Here is an 18,911-nt window from a genome sequence, read left to right as displayed (position 1 = left end):
ACTGCCTGGAAGCCAACTAACCCCTGGTTCTCAGCTGCACTGTGAAAATCTGAGGTTGCCAGAGAGCTGAGATGCAGACAGTGATGGTATTAAACCCGGGACAGGGCAGGGACTCGTGTGCCATCTCTGAAGATCCTGGACTTGGTACCCTCACATCACACTAGGCAGTCCTCCATCTGCCCTCAGAGCCCCGGGCAGGTTGAGTTAGTTAATAATTACCTGGCTTTGATTAAGTTCCCTCTTCATAGAGAGCAATGTGAGGTGCCATAAATGATGTTTAATGAAAACAGACACACCGGTGGCTCTTGGAACGGAATTCTTCTCCCTGGGTAACACACAGGGAGCCTGCAGCAGGCCTGCCTGAAGCCAACCTTGCCGGCAAAGATCTGGTTACAGCCCTGCAGTATTGCACGCAGAGGTGTTTCTCCAGGCCCGGCCTTTCTCTGACCTGCCTGGCATGCAGAGGGCCCTGGCTATTTACAGCATTATATTGGAACATCCTGTTGTCGCACCGACCCAAACCCGAGCAGGCTCCTCCGAGAACAACAACCAGGACTTACTGCCATTGCCGTCAGAATCCTCGCTGCTGCTGGGAAGGCGACCTCGTTTCATGATCTCCCCGGGAGACAGCAGGCAGCCTGCAAAGCAATGAGACAGCACTTAACCCAAGCCGGTAACATGCGATCATCAAGTTGTGCTTCAGATGGCAGCCAGGATGCCACAAACAAAAGCAAACACAGGGCCTGGAGGAGCATTTGAATTGCAAACAGTGAAAAGACCAAAGACACATAATTAGCTGAAATCATTAACAGACCTGGTGAAGAGTCGGGGGAGGGGTAAAGTCACACGTGGGCAGGTCCCCAGAGGTGCCACCCTTCCCTCCACAGTCCCCAGACATCACTACAACTATTCCAGGAGTCTCCTGGGCCCTGGCAGGGAGGACTGCAGAGAACGGTCCACAGCAAGGAGCAGTGCTCCCTCCCCAGACAGCCCCATGCTCTATGTGCATGTTGGGGGGCGGGGCTGGGGCTGGGCCTCATGCTGCCTTAAACACTGCACTGGGCATCACTAGGCTTCTTTGGCAAGTTCTGTGCAAACGAGCCCCAAATTTTGCTAAGATGAACTAACAACCTGTGGCTCTAGAAAGAACCAGCGGGGTAATGGGGAGACACAGGCGCCATCTCCCACCCCTCAGAGGTCCACAACTAGAACTAGAAGGGACTACAGGAACGCTGATCCAGACCCCTCCCCTTCTGTCCCTTTACAGTGACTTCTCCAAGGTCACTTTGGATAGTAAACTCACACTCCTTATTACCCAAATCTTTTCAGGGCAACTGTGAACAAATTCAACTAATAAAAAAAAAAAATCAGGCAGTGTGTGTACACACACACACACACACACACACACACACACACACACACAACCAGCCCACCCAGCCAGCCCTCCACATAGCTCAGTAAAGGGCTCCAGCACATCTCAGTTAAGAAAAATACTGCCTTTATGAAAGAGGGCAGCGACCGGAGACTACAGGGACAGTTACTGAACCTGTACAGTGAAATCAACAACGTTTCCACAAATCTAAAAAGCTTTTCCAAACTAAAATTACTGACTGACTTAGCACCTGTGGGTCCATGATCTTACTGCCAAATCAATGACTCCCCCCCAAAATGGAGAGCTTTTCAAGCCGGAAGAATGGCAGCCCTTCACCTAACCGTCCCACCGACCTTGGCTGGGCATCACACTACACGTGTAATGAGGTCTGTTTCCAGTGAACACCCAGCAAAGAGGAGCAGTGTGGACAGCCAACACCCCACAGCAATGTGCTGATTAAAAACCCAAAGCTCTACTCTGAACAGACCTGTAAAAGGGCAGTCAAAAGAGGCAGGAAACACCAGACTATGGGGGGCTGAAAGAGGCCGCTCAAGTCTAAGGGTTATTTTGAGTTACCTTTGCCCTCCCTGACCAACAGCAAGACATAAATTCCCTTATAAAGGAGATTCACTTATAAAGGTGTCCCACCATACAGTTCTTATATTAGTTCAAACTTCAAGGTCAACTTTCCACAACTTGCCCTCCCTCAAAGTCCAAACCCGTTTCCTTTATTTAGTCCTTCAACAAGTTTGCTCTTTTTAAAGAGCAGCATCTGAGGAGCTGGAGAAAAGCTCTGTGAGGAAGTACATACTGCTCTTGCCCAGGAGCAGAATTTGGTTCCCAGAACCCACCAGGGGCTGCTCACTCTCATCTGGAGCTCTGGCTCCAGCCTCTTTGGGCACCTGCACTCATGTGCTAATAGCCACACACAGACACATAATTAAAAATAAATCTCTTAATAATACAATAGTTTATTATCTCCATATCTAATACCTTTGGGGTGGTCTTCACTTTTTTTTAATGTGACATACAACACGCACGCACGCACGCACACAAATGAAGTTTATTTGCCTTTATTCCTGTGACTTCTGTTGTCAACAATTCACAGGCTACCACTAAGTGACCCTGAGCGGGTATTGAGTTTCTCAGAGCCATAGTACGGGGCAGTATGTTTCCCCTTTTGGAATAATGGACCCACATGATTCACTCAGATATTTAGACTCCTCAACTTTAATGCAATGTTTTATATGATCCTCCAGAGAAATCCACCCAATTTAAAGTCTGGGTTTTTCTTTACCAACCGATTCTCTAGACCAGTTAAAGGGAACTTCGGAGCTAGATGGCTTAGCTGGTAAAGTGCTCGTAGCACAAGTGGAAACATAATTTCAATCCCCACAACCCACATTAAAAGGAAGGGTTCACTTGTAACCCCAGCATTGTGGGCAGAGACAGGAAGACCCCACGGGACTCCCTGGTAGGCCAGTCAGTGAGAAACCCTGTCGCCAACAAACAGCAGCTCTAAGGCACACATGTGCAGTCACACACCAGTAAAGAAATTCACTGTCACCACCAAGAGTCCAAATGGACAGCCACCTCCAGAGACACGATCTGTGGGCTACAGCTCCATTCACAGAGTGGGCCGCCACAATCCCAAGATCCACCCATTCATCCTCCCCAGAGAGATATCTCACCCATAACTCCCGACACTCAGCAACCTACAACCCGACCACTTGTGCCCTAAGTTCCCGTGGCTGACACACACACACACACACACACACACACACACACACACACCCGTGACCCAATCCCCACTTGCTATGACTGGTTTCCCTGCCACCTGTGTGTGCTGACAGCCACACCCTCTTCCAACCTTCCAAAGACACCCCTGCTCCCCTGGGGCACAGAGAGAACAGGAAACACCTCTCATTCCTCACACCACCTTCAGCTCTACAAAGCCTCATAGGTTAGAAGGAGTTCTCTAAAAATTGAAAATTACCACCTAAAGAGGAATTCCTCAGGTAATAGTGCGATGCAGCCCGGCCTGAAGGACGTTCACCACCTCAGGAGCAGAAGAGAAGGCCCGGAGAACTTGCCTGCTAAACAAGGCAGCAGGGCTCGCCCCTCTTGACTCAATTTTTTTACCTAAACAGAATGGCTTGGAACTCGGAATCCCTGCCCATCCAAATGCCTTCCTCCCAGCTTTCAGACAAAACCCCAAGCTAGACTGATATGCTGAAGTACAAGTAAAATTAGTATTTTCCTTCTCGTGAATTCCATTCTTGTTCGCCCTGAAAGACCCTGAGAGCTGAGAACAGTGTGCTCTGCCTGTGGGTGGCGGGGTGGGGGTTAATGGTCAGCAAAATCCCCTCCTCTGTGGCTCTAATGCACTTCAACCTTGACATCAGGCTGATTTATCTCACCCAGGGTTACTTACTGTATCAGAACAATCAAAGTGTGAGTTACTATCTTTAACACACACAGGGGACTGCAGGTTGCAAGCATCTGTCCACTAAAAGCCAGAGCAAGAAGGAGCCTCTGCGTCACTATCCCTGACTTCGGGAGCACTGGCTGATTGCTACCTACACAGATGGTAGGGAGCTAAGTGATAATCAATTGAAAGGGCTACTCACAACACTCCAGAGAAGGCAGCTGAGACACCTCACAGCAGGCGAGGCACCCACAAAGACCTGAACAGGCGGGGCCGGGCTTTGGGGAGCTTCTGGCCTACTGAATGAATACAGGCAAACAACAGAGATCCAGCATCCCTAGTGCTCAACAGTGGTGAACACAAGAGTCTCTATGAACCCAGAAGGTTCAAAGAGTCAAGGAGCGAGACCAAGGTGAAGGAGCCAGAAAGCACATCTCTACATATGACTTGGGACAAGGGTCAAGGAGGGAGACCAAGGTGAAGCAGCTAGAAAGCACGTCTCTACATATGACTCGGGACACCCTCTCCATACTCGACTTTGGTTTTTCCCTTTACAGTAGAAATCCTTTTTTCTTTTTTCATTTAGTGTGTATGGGTGTTCTGTCTGCATATATGACTGTGCACCACGTGCATGCCTGGTGCCTGAGGAGATCGTTGAGAGAGGACATGGGGTCCCCTGGGACTGGAGTTACCAACAGCTGTGAGCCACCATGTGGGTGCTGGAATTCAAGCCCGGGTCCTCTGAAAGAGCAGCCAGTGCTCTTAACAATTAAGCCATGGCAACAGCTCCTACACATTCCTTCTTATTTATATGTGATTGCCAGAGTTTAATGATTGACATTGTGTAACTGTCAAATCCTCCTATTATGGATTTGATCTTCCACCACTATTATGGTTTGAATTCATCCTTGAAAAAGAAAACATGTCTGAGCGAGTGTGGAGAGGTGGGGATTCATGGGAGACATTCCGAGGCAGAACCCTCATGACTGGATGGATACTTCTTCTACCTCCGCGCTGGGTATCACAGAAGTGAATTTGGCTAGTTCGGCTCACTCACCATGGAATATCTCCTACCTTTTTAGGAAGGCCCTCTCCAGATGCAGCCCCTCATTCTTGGACTTCCCAGCCTCCCAAACCAGAAGTTCAATAAACATCTACTGCCCTTAACTTATCCAGCCTCAGGTGTTCTACTGTAGCAACAGGATATAGACTGAAACACCTAGGTTCCCTCCCTACAACCGACAGGAAATGAACCGCCCCTCAGATGTCCTCAAGACCAACAAATCTCCCTCTAGTCCACACTGAAGGCCAAAGTGCAACCTGCCCTGGAGGAAATAAACCTCACTTCTCAGACCCTTCCCACCTGTACCCAAGCAGCCGTCCTAGGAAACCCCAAGACGGCACCTTGGATGGGCTAGGCCTCTGGCCATAAAGACACCATCTGGGTCCCAGGTCTCAGTCTGGGCAAAGGTGCTGCTCGGCTGCCCTCTTCCCCAGGGCTAAGTTCAAAGACGTCAAACATCACCCTCCATCTAACTCCATGCAGCTCACCCTGCACCACTCAGCTCTGCAATTTTCCTCTTTTGGATCTTGTTAAGTTGCTGTGCAAGATCATTATTTACTTGAACAGTTAACGAGCAGGACACTGTGGCACATGCATGTAATCCCAAGCACTCAGGAGGCAGGTGCAGGATTCCAAGCTTAAGGCCAGTCAGAGCTCAATAAGGAGATCCTCTCTCAAAAAAAAAACACACTTGGGGCCATCAAGATAATTCATCAAGTAAAGGCACTTACCACCAAGTCCTAAGAGGCCTGAGTTCGAAGCCCAGAACATGCATGATGGATGAAAAGAACTAGACACACATGCAGACACTATATGTACACACGCACGCATGCACGCACACGGATGCACATATATACATACACACACAGACACATGAACATACACACTTGTAATAAAAAAATGTAACCACAATAATAACTGAAAAGAAAAGACATTAAGGGGATCTCTTCCAAGGAGATGACCATGGCAGACTGTGAAGGAATCACTGCAAGAGTCTTGAAGTGAGGGAAGAAGACGTGGTCAAGGCCAGAGAGCAAACATCCCAGTGGAACAACAAGGAAGAATTCGTGCCAAGTCCTCTGAGGGAACTTCGGGAAAGAGCTTCTAGCTAAATCGACTTGATAAGCTTAGCTCAGAAGCCCAGCCAGGCGAGCTAGTGCCCGAACATAAATAAGGGCAGGTGACTTTTACTGGACTGACTCAGCAGGACTCTCTGTTTTTATTTCATGTGTGTGGTGTATGGCTTACATGTATGTCTGTGCACCGCTGCTTGTGTGTCTGGTGGCTGAGGAGACCAGAAGAGGGTGTCAGATCCGCTTGGAACTGGAGTTACAGACACTTGTGAGCAGCCTTGTACATCTGAGAATTAAACCTGGGTCCCCTGGAGAAGCCAGTGCTCTAAAGCACTGAGCCATCCCCCATTTATCTTTTGGTGAGTTTGTTTGTTTGTTTTGGTTTTTCAAGACAGGGTTTTTCTTTGTAGCCCTGGCTGTCTGTCCTGGAACTCTCTCTGTAGACCAGGCTGGCCTCGAACTCCCAGAGATCTGCCTGCCTCTGCTGGGATTAAAGGTGTGTACCACCACCTCCCAGCCTATCTTTCTGGTTTTTTTAATTAGCAAACAGAGCAATGGGTTTACATTATGGCCCTTCCACACTTACGTTGTTATGCTTTGTTTTTATTTGCGCCCCCATTCTCCCCTCTCAACGGCCTCCTCTTGCTGGTCCCCTTCCCCCTCCCAACAGTCTCCATTTCTGCTTTCATGGGACATGTATTCCATTGGCCTTTCCTCCCCTACTCCCTCAAGATCTCTTCCTTTAACACACTGACAAGGACAGAGAGGAAGGACGAGAGCACTCTGAGGTCAAAGAGTAACTGCCGACCAGCATATAGTGTTCCTCTGTGCTCCCTATAGAGTGCCTCCGAAGATTACAGTTTCTGCAGAATAGTGACTTTTGTTTTAACAATGCCACCAAACCTGACTTAAAGGAATCCAATGTCCAGGAGCCCAGAGAGTCTACCTGCTGTGAGAAACACAGCAGCTAGATGAAGTTCTGGGTAGTGGGCACTGGGGACTGAATTTCCTGAAGAGCACCAGGAAGTCGGGTTTCAGAGAGAACATCATTGGTCCTTCCTAGAGAGCTAAGGAGAGGTAGCTGGCCAAAGACCTGGCTGGACCACTAAGCAGCCATCTGGCATCTCTGTTCACTGCAAGGTGAGATGCGCCAAGACATCTGGCCAGCTGTGGCGAGAGTTCAGAGCACCACCTCCTTGGAGGACAGAACACACTCAACCCTCTCTTTCAGGTGGACTAAAGCAGTTATTACCTACATGTCAACTCAGAACTGCACCAAGGAGGGAGGGTGCTGCAGAGTGAACAAGCTGTAGACTGCTGCCTTCCTGGATGGGGTGACTTTGGAAGCTACTGTCTGGACAGTGAGAGCAAGGTCCCGAAAATCCTTCAAGCTTGAGTTTCCTCTGACTGAAACTGAGGAAGTGGCCAAGCAGTGAGATGAAAGGGCCAGCAGCTGACTGATCCGCCCTAAAATAGACCCAGAACTCCAGTCACTGAGTTCAGTGGCCCCAGTGTGGCCCTGGGGACAGAGGAGGAGGAATTTTACCCATGATTAAGAATGTGGAGGGTGTTTATTCAACACTGTTCCTGGGAAAGGGACTCACAGAAGAGACAGACCAGCCAGGACTGGAACGAGCAGGGACCATTTATCAGGCCATAAACTCTACAGTTCTAATACGGATCACACCCCAGTGATTTTACTATCTTATGGCTCATATGCAAAAAGGCTGCCTTTTTCCTCAAAGTGTCAATTTTATGCACTACGTCTCCATTGTTATTTATGTCACTGGCAAGAAGTTCCAGAAGGTACTCAATTAAAACCTCCACACACTTCCTTAGCCATCATATCACCCAGTTCAGGATGATGTACTGAGATTACCTCCTGGATAAATGGCTGAGTTCCTTCACATGGCCGTGGCCTATGCTCACAGGCTTGCTTGCCTTACTCAAAATCACCACTCACTCAGGTATCTAACTGACCTTTCACTGGAGTACCATCTGTTATGCTAGTGTGAAACTTATTGGTGTCCTTTCATTGTCACTAAAACATACTCTCCCAAGGAATGTGTTTTCAAACACCAGGTGGCCTTACACAAAGCTGAAATCATGTCAACTACTCTGTTAGCCACATTCACACATTTCAGGATTACTTGACAATTGACTCTCAAGCTGAACAATGAGTCCCCAACAGATTACTTCATGTTCTCCTCCTGGGCCACCTTCTTTTGTTCTGAGGAGGGTACAGCTTTCCAAGCAACCAGAAGTACACAGTGAAACCTGTCTGCCTATCCCTAAATTAATGTGCAAGAAAACCAAGTGGTATCTGATCTTAATTTTTAAAGCAAAAGAGCATAAAATATCCAAATTACCAAAATTAATCCATATGCTCGCTCAGTCTAATACGGTGCCAACAGCTTACACCACATTTCCCATTTTTAACCAAAAGGAGAAGCTATAGCACATCTAGCTATATCTAATTCAAAAACAATCAGGAAGTTAACTAGACCCCAGTTAAACTTACAGGCACTGAAATCTAAGTATTTCTACCAAAATAAATGAGCTTTTTAGAATGCATGTCATATATCAAACTTTAAAGAAAATGCTGCCCAAGCTACTATATCGGGCCTTGCTGTGGAGTTGATGTCAGCAATAAACACATCCTCTGAAAGAGAATTCGGACAACTGAGCCGGTACCCACTCTTGTATCCAGTGTTACAAACATTACCACCACCCTGGAGCTGTAAACACCAGCTCACGTGGATTCTTTACCAATCAGTTTGAACTCAGATTTTAGAAGCCAGGAAAAGCAGCTGGGAGGAGACTCTTAAGGAATGCATAAATGAGTGCTCCCGAACAAATCACAGGCTGCTCCCACCTGCCAATTCATAAACGATTCAATCACTGCTTACACCTAAGACAATCCTTTAAACGCCCAAGGTCTACGACTGAGCACTCAATTAAGACTCAGAACCAAAGCAGGCCAAGAAAGGAGGTTCAAACAAGGAGACGGGAGCTTAAGGCCAGCCTGGGCTACATAAAGTGGAGTTCCAGGTTGGCCTCCTGGGCTATACAAACAAAACTAAAAGGGACGGGGTAACTGAGTAAGAGCAGCTGTGACGGGAGCACTGTGGGTCACTGGTGCCTTGGTGCCATGATGTATCTTAACTTCATTTAACACGCAAGTAGATGAATGCACACCCAAACAGCACCAGCAGTCACCCTGGCCTCACACGTCCCAGCCCTATTTCCGTCCACAGGGAATCCCTTCCTGTGAGACGTGCTCACATATGGAAGGACGTGCCCATACAGACTTAAAGCAGGCAAGCTACGGGTATAAAAATTCCAACAAGAAAGAGGCCACTTACATATACAGGAGGAAGGCAAGGGATACAGACAATGCTCTATACTCTAGGGCAACTTCTGAAAAACGGAAAAGTGTCACGGTGGTTCTGGGGAAGGGGGGCAGTGGCCAGTCATGCTCTCGACAGGAAGCACACATGAACGCCCTGCCTCAGACAGGGGCACTACAGACTTCTCTCAAGAGTTCCTGGAGGAAAGGCACAGAAGAAAAGCTGATTTTCCAAAGCATTCAGAAGCTACCATTCCATTCTGCCTTGAGGTCTCTGAACCAGGTTCTATCACACGGGTCACACTAGGCGATCAAAGAATCACGTTTTAAGCAAAGAATGAATGAACCAAGGTAAGGGTAGGGAAGGATTCCAAACCCACTACTGCACCCTCAGTGGAGTAAGGCAAGAGATACAGTATGTACGGGGTAACTTAAAGATTTTTAAATGCTCAAACAGATGTTCTTACTGGGGTTATACAAAGCAGCCTTTGCAGAAACCAGGCTCGAACAACTAATGACAATTATGCTGTGCAGATTGACATGCAGCTGCTTCTGAAGAACTTTGGTCCTTGATTAGAGCCGATTGTCAAAAGCGATCAGTTACCACTAACGATGTTAAGGCACCAAATACCCTTACAGCACTGTCCTAAAGAAAGCAAGAAAAACTCGCAGTGTGTGTGTCCCAAGACACAGACAGCACACTTAGCGAACACGCACGTCACATCACAAGTTCCACGTGAGAACAAACATTTCATCACAATTGCACGCCGTGCTGAGATGGCTGCAGAAACATCAGATGGTCTGAAAACCTCGCAGAAGGTCTGCAAAGCATGAGGCTCAAGCAGAAGGCCTCTCACAACTACACAGCTACAGGAAAGTTCCCAAACGAAACCGTAAAGCTGTAACTGCAGAGCTGAAGCGGATTCCAGAGATTAAAAATGGGGGGCACTGTCCCAACTTTAGAGAGAGCACATGGAATCCTGAAGAGGGCCAGCAGCATAGAGAGAATTCCCAGGGCGAGGGCCCAGGCACAAGCTGAACCAAAGCCCCCTTGCCAGGTTGGAGGGTCCTGGACCCTGGGCTTCCCAGATTCCTGGAGGGCTGCTGGGTTGAGAACGGCCTCTCTAGAAGACTGAAGCCACACTGTGTTATCAGGGAGCAGACCAGCAGCGTGCAATGCAAACAGCAATCTGTCAAATGAAGCATGGCTCCTGGCAAGCTAAGGGAAAGGTGGTTGCCACTGCCTTTCCGCCCAGCGGAGCATACCAAGGCAGAGCTGGAAGAGTACATTAGAAGTTCCATAGCCACCACAGGAAGCCAGCCCTCAGAGCAGCAGGCACAGACCGCTTGGCAGGACACATGCACTCAGCTTGGCATCACCTCCGTCTCCGGAGGAACCTAATCAGAGTGTTTGTTGCTCACTCGGGACCCCTTATCCACACAGGTGACTATGTAGGCATACAGCATCCCTCAAGAGGGAGCCTAAAACCACAACTCTAATACACTGATTCCATATTATGGAATGGAGTGTTACTCCAGTCTGAAATTACACCATAAAGTCATTTAAGGTTGAAGATGATTGATTGACAGGTGACAAAGGAAGAAAGAAGGATCACCTCTATATATTTATCAAACTTTTTTTTTTGAAGACAGTCTCATATATGCCAGAATGGTCTCCAACTCCCTTAGCCTCAGATGACCTTGAACTTCTAATGCCCCTGCCTCCACCTCCTGAATGTTGAGATTACAGGCACATACCATCACGCCTACTTTTATGTGGTGCTTGGACCAAACGCAGGGCTTTGTGGTGTTAGGTGACAGGTAACACTGTCTGAGTGTGAGGCAAGAGGTCACCAGCCTGCCATAGAGCTTCGATTATGGGTTGTTTTCAGATATCTGAAACAGTGAAGGGGAAATGACACAAGGTTCAAATTGCTGTGCACGTGCGGTTCTCACCCAGCTGCGCAGTAGCCGCAGTGGCCAACCTGGCTCATAGAACCTAGAATGCGATTCCCTGCTCTTTCACCAAAGTTCTTACTGGCCCTTCCCATCCATCAGGAGGCAGGCAACGTGATGTCTATAACACGGGGTATGTCTGGTTAGAGGAATCAATTACCAGATCCTGGGCAGGTACCTTACAGCTTAGAATCAAGGATCCAACATGCTCAGTCCTTAAGAAGTCCTGGACTGAAACAGGCAAAAAAACAAACAGGAGGATGTGGCGAGCAGCTGAGACACAGGTGGCTTCCAAAGGCCAACCTGCAGGCTCCTGCTGGGAACCAGCGGACCCTCTGTAATGAAAAACCTCCCACAAACCGCTTATCTGATTTTCCAGACAACAGAAAAGCAAGCGCTCCAGACAGACAGCAATGCAAGGACAGAAGGCAGAGGAAGGGAGAGAAACCTTTACAAAGTCACCAGAGTTCAAACTCGGAAAGAGAACACGCACAAGTCTGTACTTCCTACCCTTTCAGGGGACTCCGGAGGCCACAAGGTACCAGCCACCAGCCCCAGAGTCCAGGCTTGGAAAGAGCCTTGAGCAACGGAGAAAATTTAAACTTGGTCTGAGCGCGCTAAACAGACGCAAACCAGGCACTTCAGCCTCAAGAAGCTGCTAAGCTGGCTCTATTTCTTGCTCTGTCACCCTGGAGTAGGAAGGAAATAAAAACGACTCAATGTACTCCTCAGCCTGAATTCTCCCCTCACCCCCGGAACCTTGACTTTAAACAACTGTGCAGAAACTGTCTTGGTTAAGGGAACTTCGCATACCCGACGCTTGGTATTGCTTCAGTTCCTCCAATTGAGTGCATTCAACGAGAGCAAACTGTGGCTTAATTTCCTCAGCAAACAGCCCCAAAGAACCTAAAGTTATAACCCAAACTTAAAGGACAGGTGGGAGGTGGGCTCAGTGATTCGAGGAGTGCTTAGCCTGTGTGAGACTCTCTGAGTTCCACCCCCAGCACCAAACTGTAAAGTAATCTAAGAATAAAGAGACTTCAACAGTCTCAGTCACTTTACTATGTCTTTACCTCAAGAGCCTAAAGCAACAAGGCAAATAAAGACGGGTCTAGCTTTAGAGTAAGGGAAGTGTGGTTGGTGTTGGGGCTGTGGTTTTAGTTCAGAAGTAGAACACCTGCTTAGACCACAAGATGCCCAGGGGCTCTTCCCCAACACGGAAGAAAAACCAAAACTGGTCTCTGAACATCTGTTGAACGCACAGTACCTACTTACTCCTGGTCTAGTGTTAATAAAGGAGTCAAAGATGAAAATGTGCAGCCCCTCCCCCAGGGCCAAGCAGTCCGTTCCAAGTCTAGTATTTTCACTTCTGTTGCTCGGGTTGAGTAGAAACTTCCCTTGTCATCACTCAAGTCCTGGGCTTGAAAAGGTCTTGTGTTAGTGTCTAACACAGACCCTGCTAAATCTGAGTGTCACAGTCAGGTGCAGGCCGAAGGGCCTTTAGGGCCAAGCCTGCATTTAGAATGCAGAGTACCTCCCCAGCTGTGCCACCAACCGACCCCCCCCCAAAAAAAAGTCAAAACATATACCTACTTCACAGGCCTAACTTCATTCAGAAAAATGTCCAAGAAATGACAAGACACTTTCAGCTAAATCTCAGTGCAAGATACATTCCACAAACATAAAAGTACCAGGGGCTGGGAAGGTTTCAGTGGTAGAGTACTTACCACCTAGCATTCAAAAGGCCTTGGGTCCAATGCCCAGCACAGGGGAAAAGTAAATGAAATAGCCACACAGTAGTTATCAAACATAGCAGTCACCCACATTTCATACTTCCTTGATGAGCCTAGAGTCACACCACACTGGGAAAAGCACTGTCCACTGAGCCTAGAGTCACACCACACTGGGAAAAGCACTGTCCCACTGAGGTGTTCACCCAGCCCTAAACTTCTAGATGCATGATCGGAATGCTGCAAGAGCCTGAAAAGGGAGAAAATGAATTGACACAGCAAACTTTCAGGTAAACAAGGAATTACAATAAAACTACTTCGCTAATTAATGTTGTTATGAGGCTCATATGCTTTCTGAAGAAGTGAGGACTCCCAAGCAATCTCCAGTGCCATGAGGGAAAGGGAGGGAGGGAGGAGAGAAAACTCCGCACAGCCCCAGTTTCCTCAGGTGAGAGCCCAGACAAGGGGGGCCTTTAGGATGCTCAGTGCTTCTATCAAGACAAGCCTCTCAATGCCATTTCAGACCACTCAACTGTTGCCTGCAATGTCCCAACAACCTTTAGAGTCGACCCAATCTATACACCTGTGGGAAAACAGTGCCAACTCTGACAGACCACTGACTGTAATGATGTAACAGGTGCCCTTAATACTAAACCACCAGGGAGGGCCATGTGGAGGGGGTGGGGAGTTATAGACAGTCATCTAGCTCCTCCTCACCCCAACCCTGACAAGGACACAATCCCCATCCAAGAACAGCACAGGCTATTATTCCAGCCGCCTCACAACTGAAACGTACGACAACCCTTTTCCTGGGCAATCTGAGCATACACACATCAGACAACCACACTTCCATCAAGTACTTTTCAAACAGATGATTTCCAAATCTAAAACTTCCAAATTGCAATGATGACGTTTGAATCAAAGTTTTAACTTCATGGCCAAAGGCTCGCCTCGCTCAGGTATTTTGTCAAAACGTTAGGTCCAGATGCAATGAATGGTCCTTCAAGGGCCAGTGGGTTCAAAAAAGCTGGCCTTATGATACATCAGAGTCAAAGGAAGAAACCAAGTATGCCTTAGTAATCAATGAAACCGTGTACAAAGCTATGGGACGGGGAAAGTGCCTTAAAGGTATACATGTAAACCTTATTTTGATTCAAGCACATACACAAAAACATCATCTGTGAAGTGACCCAGTGGTGACTCCGGGTGACAGCCATGTGTCTTATTCCTCAGTATCAACATGTAAGACCACTGCCCAAGAACTTAACCCAAGGGCTATCCCTCTACCATCTGTGGGGCACGTGAAGCATCTCCATGTTTAGTTCCTCACATCATTGGGCTGGACAAGCTTTACTTCTAAATGACAATTCCTTAAACTCCTTCCCTGGTCTGTTACCACTTGGGATGACCTTCCCTGTCCACCTACTCTTGCAACCTTGGTAACCAGAGTAAAGCTTTTTATAGGCTACAAAGCTTCAAGCCATGGTAGGGGAAAGGCTACCCTGCTCCCCATTTGGCTGTGCTGGGGACTGAACCCCGGTCTTCGTGCAGCGTAGGCAAGCAGCTCTACCTCTTCGCTACAGTCCCCACCCAGCTTTCTCCGACAATCCCCGTGCCAGGAAGCAGCATAGGACTCGAAAGTAGAACGAAATTCAAGTTCTGCTGCACATTCTGGGAGCAACCATTCACTCCGCTAGCATGGGCATAAAGATATGGGGAAACGGTACATTAGCTGGAAAATGTATGTTCTAGAAGATGAAATTCCAAGTCAAATACATTTACAAAAATATGTAAACTTTACGAGCATAAAACACCAGATATTAAAAAAATGGTCTTTTTAACTTCAGTACTTGATAACAATGCCAGACTCCGGGACAGAACTGGGGCGGGGGAGCTATATTCATATGCAGGCGGTCAAGCTAAAACTCACTTGTTCGACATTTTGAAGAGGCCACTTACATCATTTAATATAGGTTTGAATCTAACCAGACACAGTACAGCCTCCCCTTCACCCACGTTTTTCAGTTTTCTGTGACAGTACCCTAGTCAACCACAGTCCTACAATATTAAATGTAATAGGGATTTTAAAATGTGTAAAAGGCTTATAGTGAATGGGACTAAAATCTCTGGGGTAAAAAAGACTGAAAATTCTGAGCTGCAGAGTACGTCACCTCCCCTGAAGATGTGATCGGCTGGTACCCATGAGAAATCCCAAGCGTGAAGTGGGTAGTCCAGTGAACCCTCCTTTCTCCAGGTAGATGCCGTTCTCTCCTAACTAGTGTGGTCTAACCACCGATGAATCACTGCTTACATCGGCTTTCGGGAAAATTATTCCCTGAGTCTTCAAACTAGTTCATTAGCTTTGAAAGGTACTAGCCTTAAGCAACAAGCAGCCAAGAGAGATACCCTCCACCGCAGGTATTTTAAAACGGAAAAACACTCCACCTAAGGGAGCCTTAAGGAAAGAACCCCACAAACTTTCCCGGGAATGGGGACCTCACTGGTCCTCTTCCACTTTCCTACAAGCGGAGCTCCGTGGCCAAGCCAAAATGAACATTTCACAAAAGGAAATTTTAAATCCCCTCCAGGCCCGGGTCAACACAAGGGCGGAAGACCTTCGCCACCACGTTTCTAGAAAGTCACCTAAAGCTGCTTTTAAACGGGTCCCCCAGAGATGACGAGCTCTAACTGGATTCGAAGGCACATTTAAATCGCCCGCTTTTTTGTTGTTGTTTGCTGGCAGCAATTCACCGGCGCCGGGAGTGCGGTCGCCCCCGCGCGCCCAGAAGGGGGAGCCCGGGTGTGAAGCCCAAGCGGGGAGCGGGGATGCGGAGCCCGGGAAGCCGCGGGCCACGGAGGCGGTCAGACTAAGGGTCTCGGATGTGTGAGGGGACCCGGGCCAGGGAATGAGAGGTCGGAATGGGAGGCCCCGAACCCAGGATTGGGGGGTCGGAAGTGCGGAGGCCCGCAGAGGGAAGCTCTAGGGGTTGGAAAGTGGGGGGTATGGGGGAAGGGAGAGAAAGGGGCCTCGGAAACAAGGGGTGCAGGGCTCCGCACCCGGGCTGGGGAAGGCCCAGGTGGGGTGGGGAAGCCGGCAGGAGACCCGGGGTGGGGCCATGGACCGCGGGCATCCCGGCCGCCCTCCCGCTCGCCCGCCCGCCCAGCGCAGGGCCCGGCACCGCGCGGCGCCGCCCCCTCGCGCTCCCGCTCCTCCCGAGGCGACAGGAACAACAGCGCGGGAGGAGGGGAAAGTAACTCCGGCCCCGGTGCGGGGATGACACCGCCTCCCCGCGGCGCAGCCGGCCCCGCGCCCGCGCCGCCGCCCTCGGCGTTTGAAAGTGGCCACCCCCCGCCGCCGCTCCCGCCCGCCGCCGCCAGCTGCACCAATCCGCTCGGCCCCAGTTGCAAATCAAACGCTCCCTCGCGTCCGCACGCCACTTGCGCCGCTGCAAACGGCTACGCCGTCCCTCCCCGGCCTCCCCGCGGGCCCGGGGAGCAGCAGAGCGGCGGCGGAGCAACGCGGCGGGCTCGGCTCGCGCTCCCGCCCCCAGACAGTTCTGGAAACTGTGGATCACCTCTGTCACAGGAAGCCATCCGGCGCGCAGGGCGGCGCGCAAGCAACAAACAAACGCCTGCGGCCGCCACGGCGCGGGAACAGGGACGGCGTCGGGCGGCGGCCACCCCGCGCCGCGGGCTTTGTGCGGGGTTCCGGCGTGGGGACGGGGCCGGGCCACCCCCGCGCGGACCTGGAGCGCCTGGGACCGTTAGACGACGCTCGGGCCGCGACAGAGAGCCGCCTTGGGGCCGCCGCCCGGCCCCGTCTCTACGCCCGCCGCCTCTCGCCGGTACAGGAGGGCGGGCTGCAAAAGTTGGCCCCGGGGCCAACCAGCACCTGCCCACGTGCCGCGTAGGCTCATGCCCCGGCGTCCCCGGTCCCTTCCCCCGCCGCCCGCGGCCGCCAGGTCACCTATTACCGGTGGGAGGGGAGCCCTGCTGCTATTTAAACGCCCGCGGAAGTTGAGGCACCCCCACCGGCGGTGCTGTGCACCTGCCTCCCGCCGCCGCGCTCCGCCACTTTGAGCAGCAGCGGCGTCCTCGGCCCCGCCTCCTGCCCGAAGGCGGGCGGCGGGGGCGGCGGGGGGCGGGTAGGAGGTGGAAGGTATCGAATTTCTCCAGCAAATGGGACCGTTCCGAAAGGATTCGGTTCTCCGGTCAACATTCCACATTCCATCCCTCTCCCGCATTTGCAAGCCCACGCCGAGCCGACCCGGAAAGCCTACTGGCTACCGAACAACAGCACCCAACTCGCAAACACACTCACAGGCACCAGACACGTGCACCGGGAAGATTTTGCAACTTGCAGTCCTGGGGTGCACACCGCATGTGCATGTGCACGTAAAGCAAGCAGCGAGGAGACCCAGAGACCCCACCCCCACAATTTGCAGATGGTGCCAAAGGTTGCAATCTGCAATCCGTTTTAAGTTCATGATTAATAGGTACTTTGCTCAACCGATGAAGTCCTTCCCAATTCCACCGATGAAGTCTTTTACACTTTATAAGCAGTCTCGCTGGAAGTAAAAGGTCTCATCATTGGAAACCCATTCTAGAAAAATCTAATTGCCAAGCTTTCCTTCGCCCCCTTCTCACTGCCCTTGAATTGATGCAATGAATATTTTGGACATGTGGTGACGCGGTGACAAGAACCAGGGCTGCGGCCACTTCACACAGATGTATCCCCTCACACCTATGTTTGGAAAAACATACCCTCATACCCTCCTTCCCCCAACACACACTGTCACACACTCTGGAATCATATATGTACGCGAACCTGCGCTCTGCCATAACCATCTGTCTTACCAAGTTGCTACTATGCTTTCCACTTTCATGCAGCCTAAGGCACTTTGGCTTTTTTTTTTTAATGTATAAACTAAACTGGGTTTCCGCTGCTGAAAACGTTTGATGAATCACCTGAAAACCTCATGTTCTTCGCACATTTAAAAGGAAAAGCTCTAAGCCTTCGCCCTCCTCCGATTGAAAATAACAATAATAATCGGAATAGAACTTACTGATCCGACACCGATCAATTCTCGGGCTCCGCGGCCATCCTGGCCTCGTCGCCGGCCCCCGCCCGGCGATGCCCAAGTTGCTGGTGGGATAGTGCCGCGGCGCGGGCGGCCGCCTCCTCCCTCCGCGCTACAGATCCACAGCCCAATCTTTTGGCGCCATATTAATGACGTACTATATTATTTCCACTAGGCAGCGACCTTCGGCATTACATTACTCCCGAGAACTCCCGAGCAAAGCAACAAAACCATCAAATATGGCTGAGCCTCTCGGCTCGTCCTGCAGCCGCCGCGGCCGCGGCCTGAGACGCGCACCCCGACCCGCGCGCCCCCGCGCCCCCGCCCCCGCGTACCTGCTGCGCACGGGCTGGGCCTCCGCGGGCTGCGCGCCGTGCCGCATGGGTCCGGGCCACCGAGGCCGCGCGGGGAGCCGGGCGGGCCCCTGCTGTCGCCCGCGCGCTCGGCCGGCCCGGCGCGCCCAGGCCCTCCCGGTCGGGCGTGCGGCTGGCGGCGGAGGAAGCGCGGGGACGCAGACTCATTTCTGGGTCACTGCTGCCACAGGGGGGAGCACTTTAATCCCCAGCCAAAAGGAGAGGGTGGGGACGGTGGGGCGGGGAGCCGCTGGCGGGGGCTCGCTCCCGTTAACTCTTCGGGTCCTGACTGCAGCCAGCGGGGCTCGCCCCCTGCACCCACTTCGGGACACCCCCCCCCAAGCCCTTCAGGTGTCTCCTAACAGGGAGAGGGTTTTAAAATCACCCCCTACAAACTGCTGTCCCAGTTCCAACTCCGGGCGACAAGCAGAAATGCATTTCTTGCAAATTAGTTTTAAATCAGGTCGATTAAAAATCAGGTGGTTATTAAACTATGGTTAGGGTGA

At 50.6% G+C, this 18,911-nt stretch overlaps 1 protein-coding gene across 4 annotated transcripts in view; it reads right to left on the bottom strand.

Annotated features, from left to right (window-relative positions):
- The window catches only part of Jade1 (jade family PHD finger 1), a 57,093-nt gene extending 38,599 nt beyond the window's left edge, over window positions 1–18,494 (bottom strand). Inside the window, exons 1-2 of one of the 4 annotated variants that reach the window (XM_052730606.1) lie at window positions 18,388–18,494; window positions 561–638 (exon numbers count right to left, since the gene is read on the bottom strand). In XM_052730606.1, coding sequence (XP_052586566.1) covers window positions 561–612 — 52 coding nt within the window. In that variant the 5' untranslated portion in view covers window positions 613–638; window positions 18,388–18,494. Of the gene's footprint in view, window positions 1–560; window positions 639–814; window positions 923–18,037; window positions 18,346–18,387 lie in introns of those variants that run through there. The other 3 variants (XM_052730605.1, XM_052730608.1, XM_052730607.1) reach the window with 3 other exon arrangements.
- Window positions 18,495–18,911: the final 417 nt, after the last annotated feature.

The sequence above is a fragment of the Peromyscus californicus genome, unplaced genomic scaffold (assembly GCF_007827085.1).
Source record: "Peromyscus californicus insignis strain IS unplaced genomic scaffold, ASM782708v3 Scaffold_9__1_contigs__length_137607984, whole genome shotgun sequence".
Lineage (NCBI taxonomy): Eukaryota > Metazoa > Chordata > Mammalia > Rodentia > Cricetidae > Peromyscus > Peromyscus californicus.
Note: the sequence above shows the minus strand (reverse complement) of the source record. Positions and strands in the feature narration are given on the sequence as shown.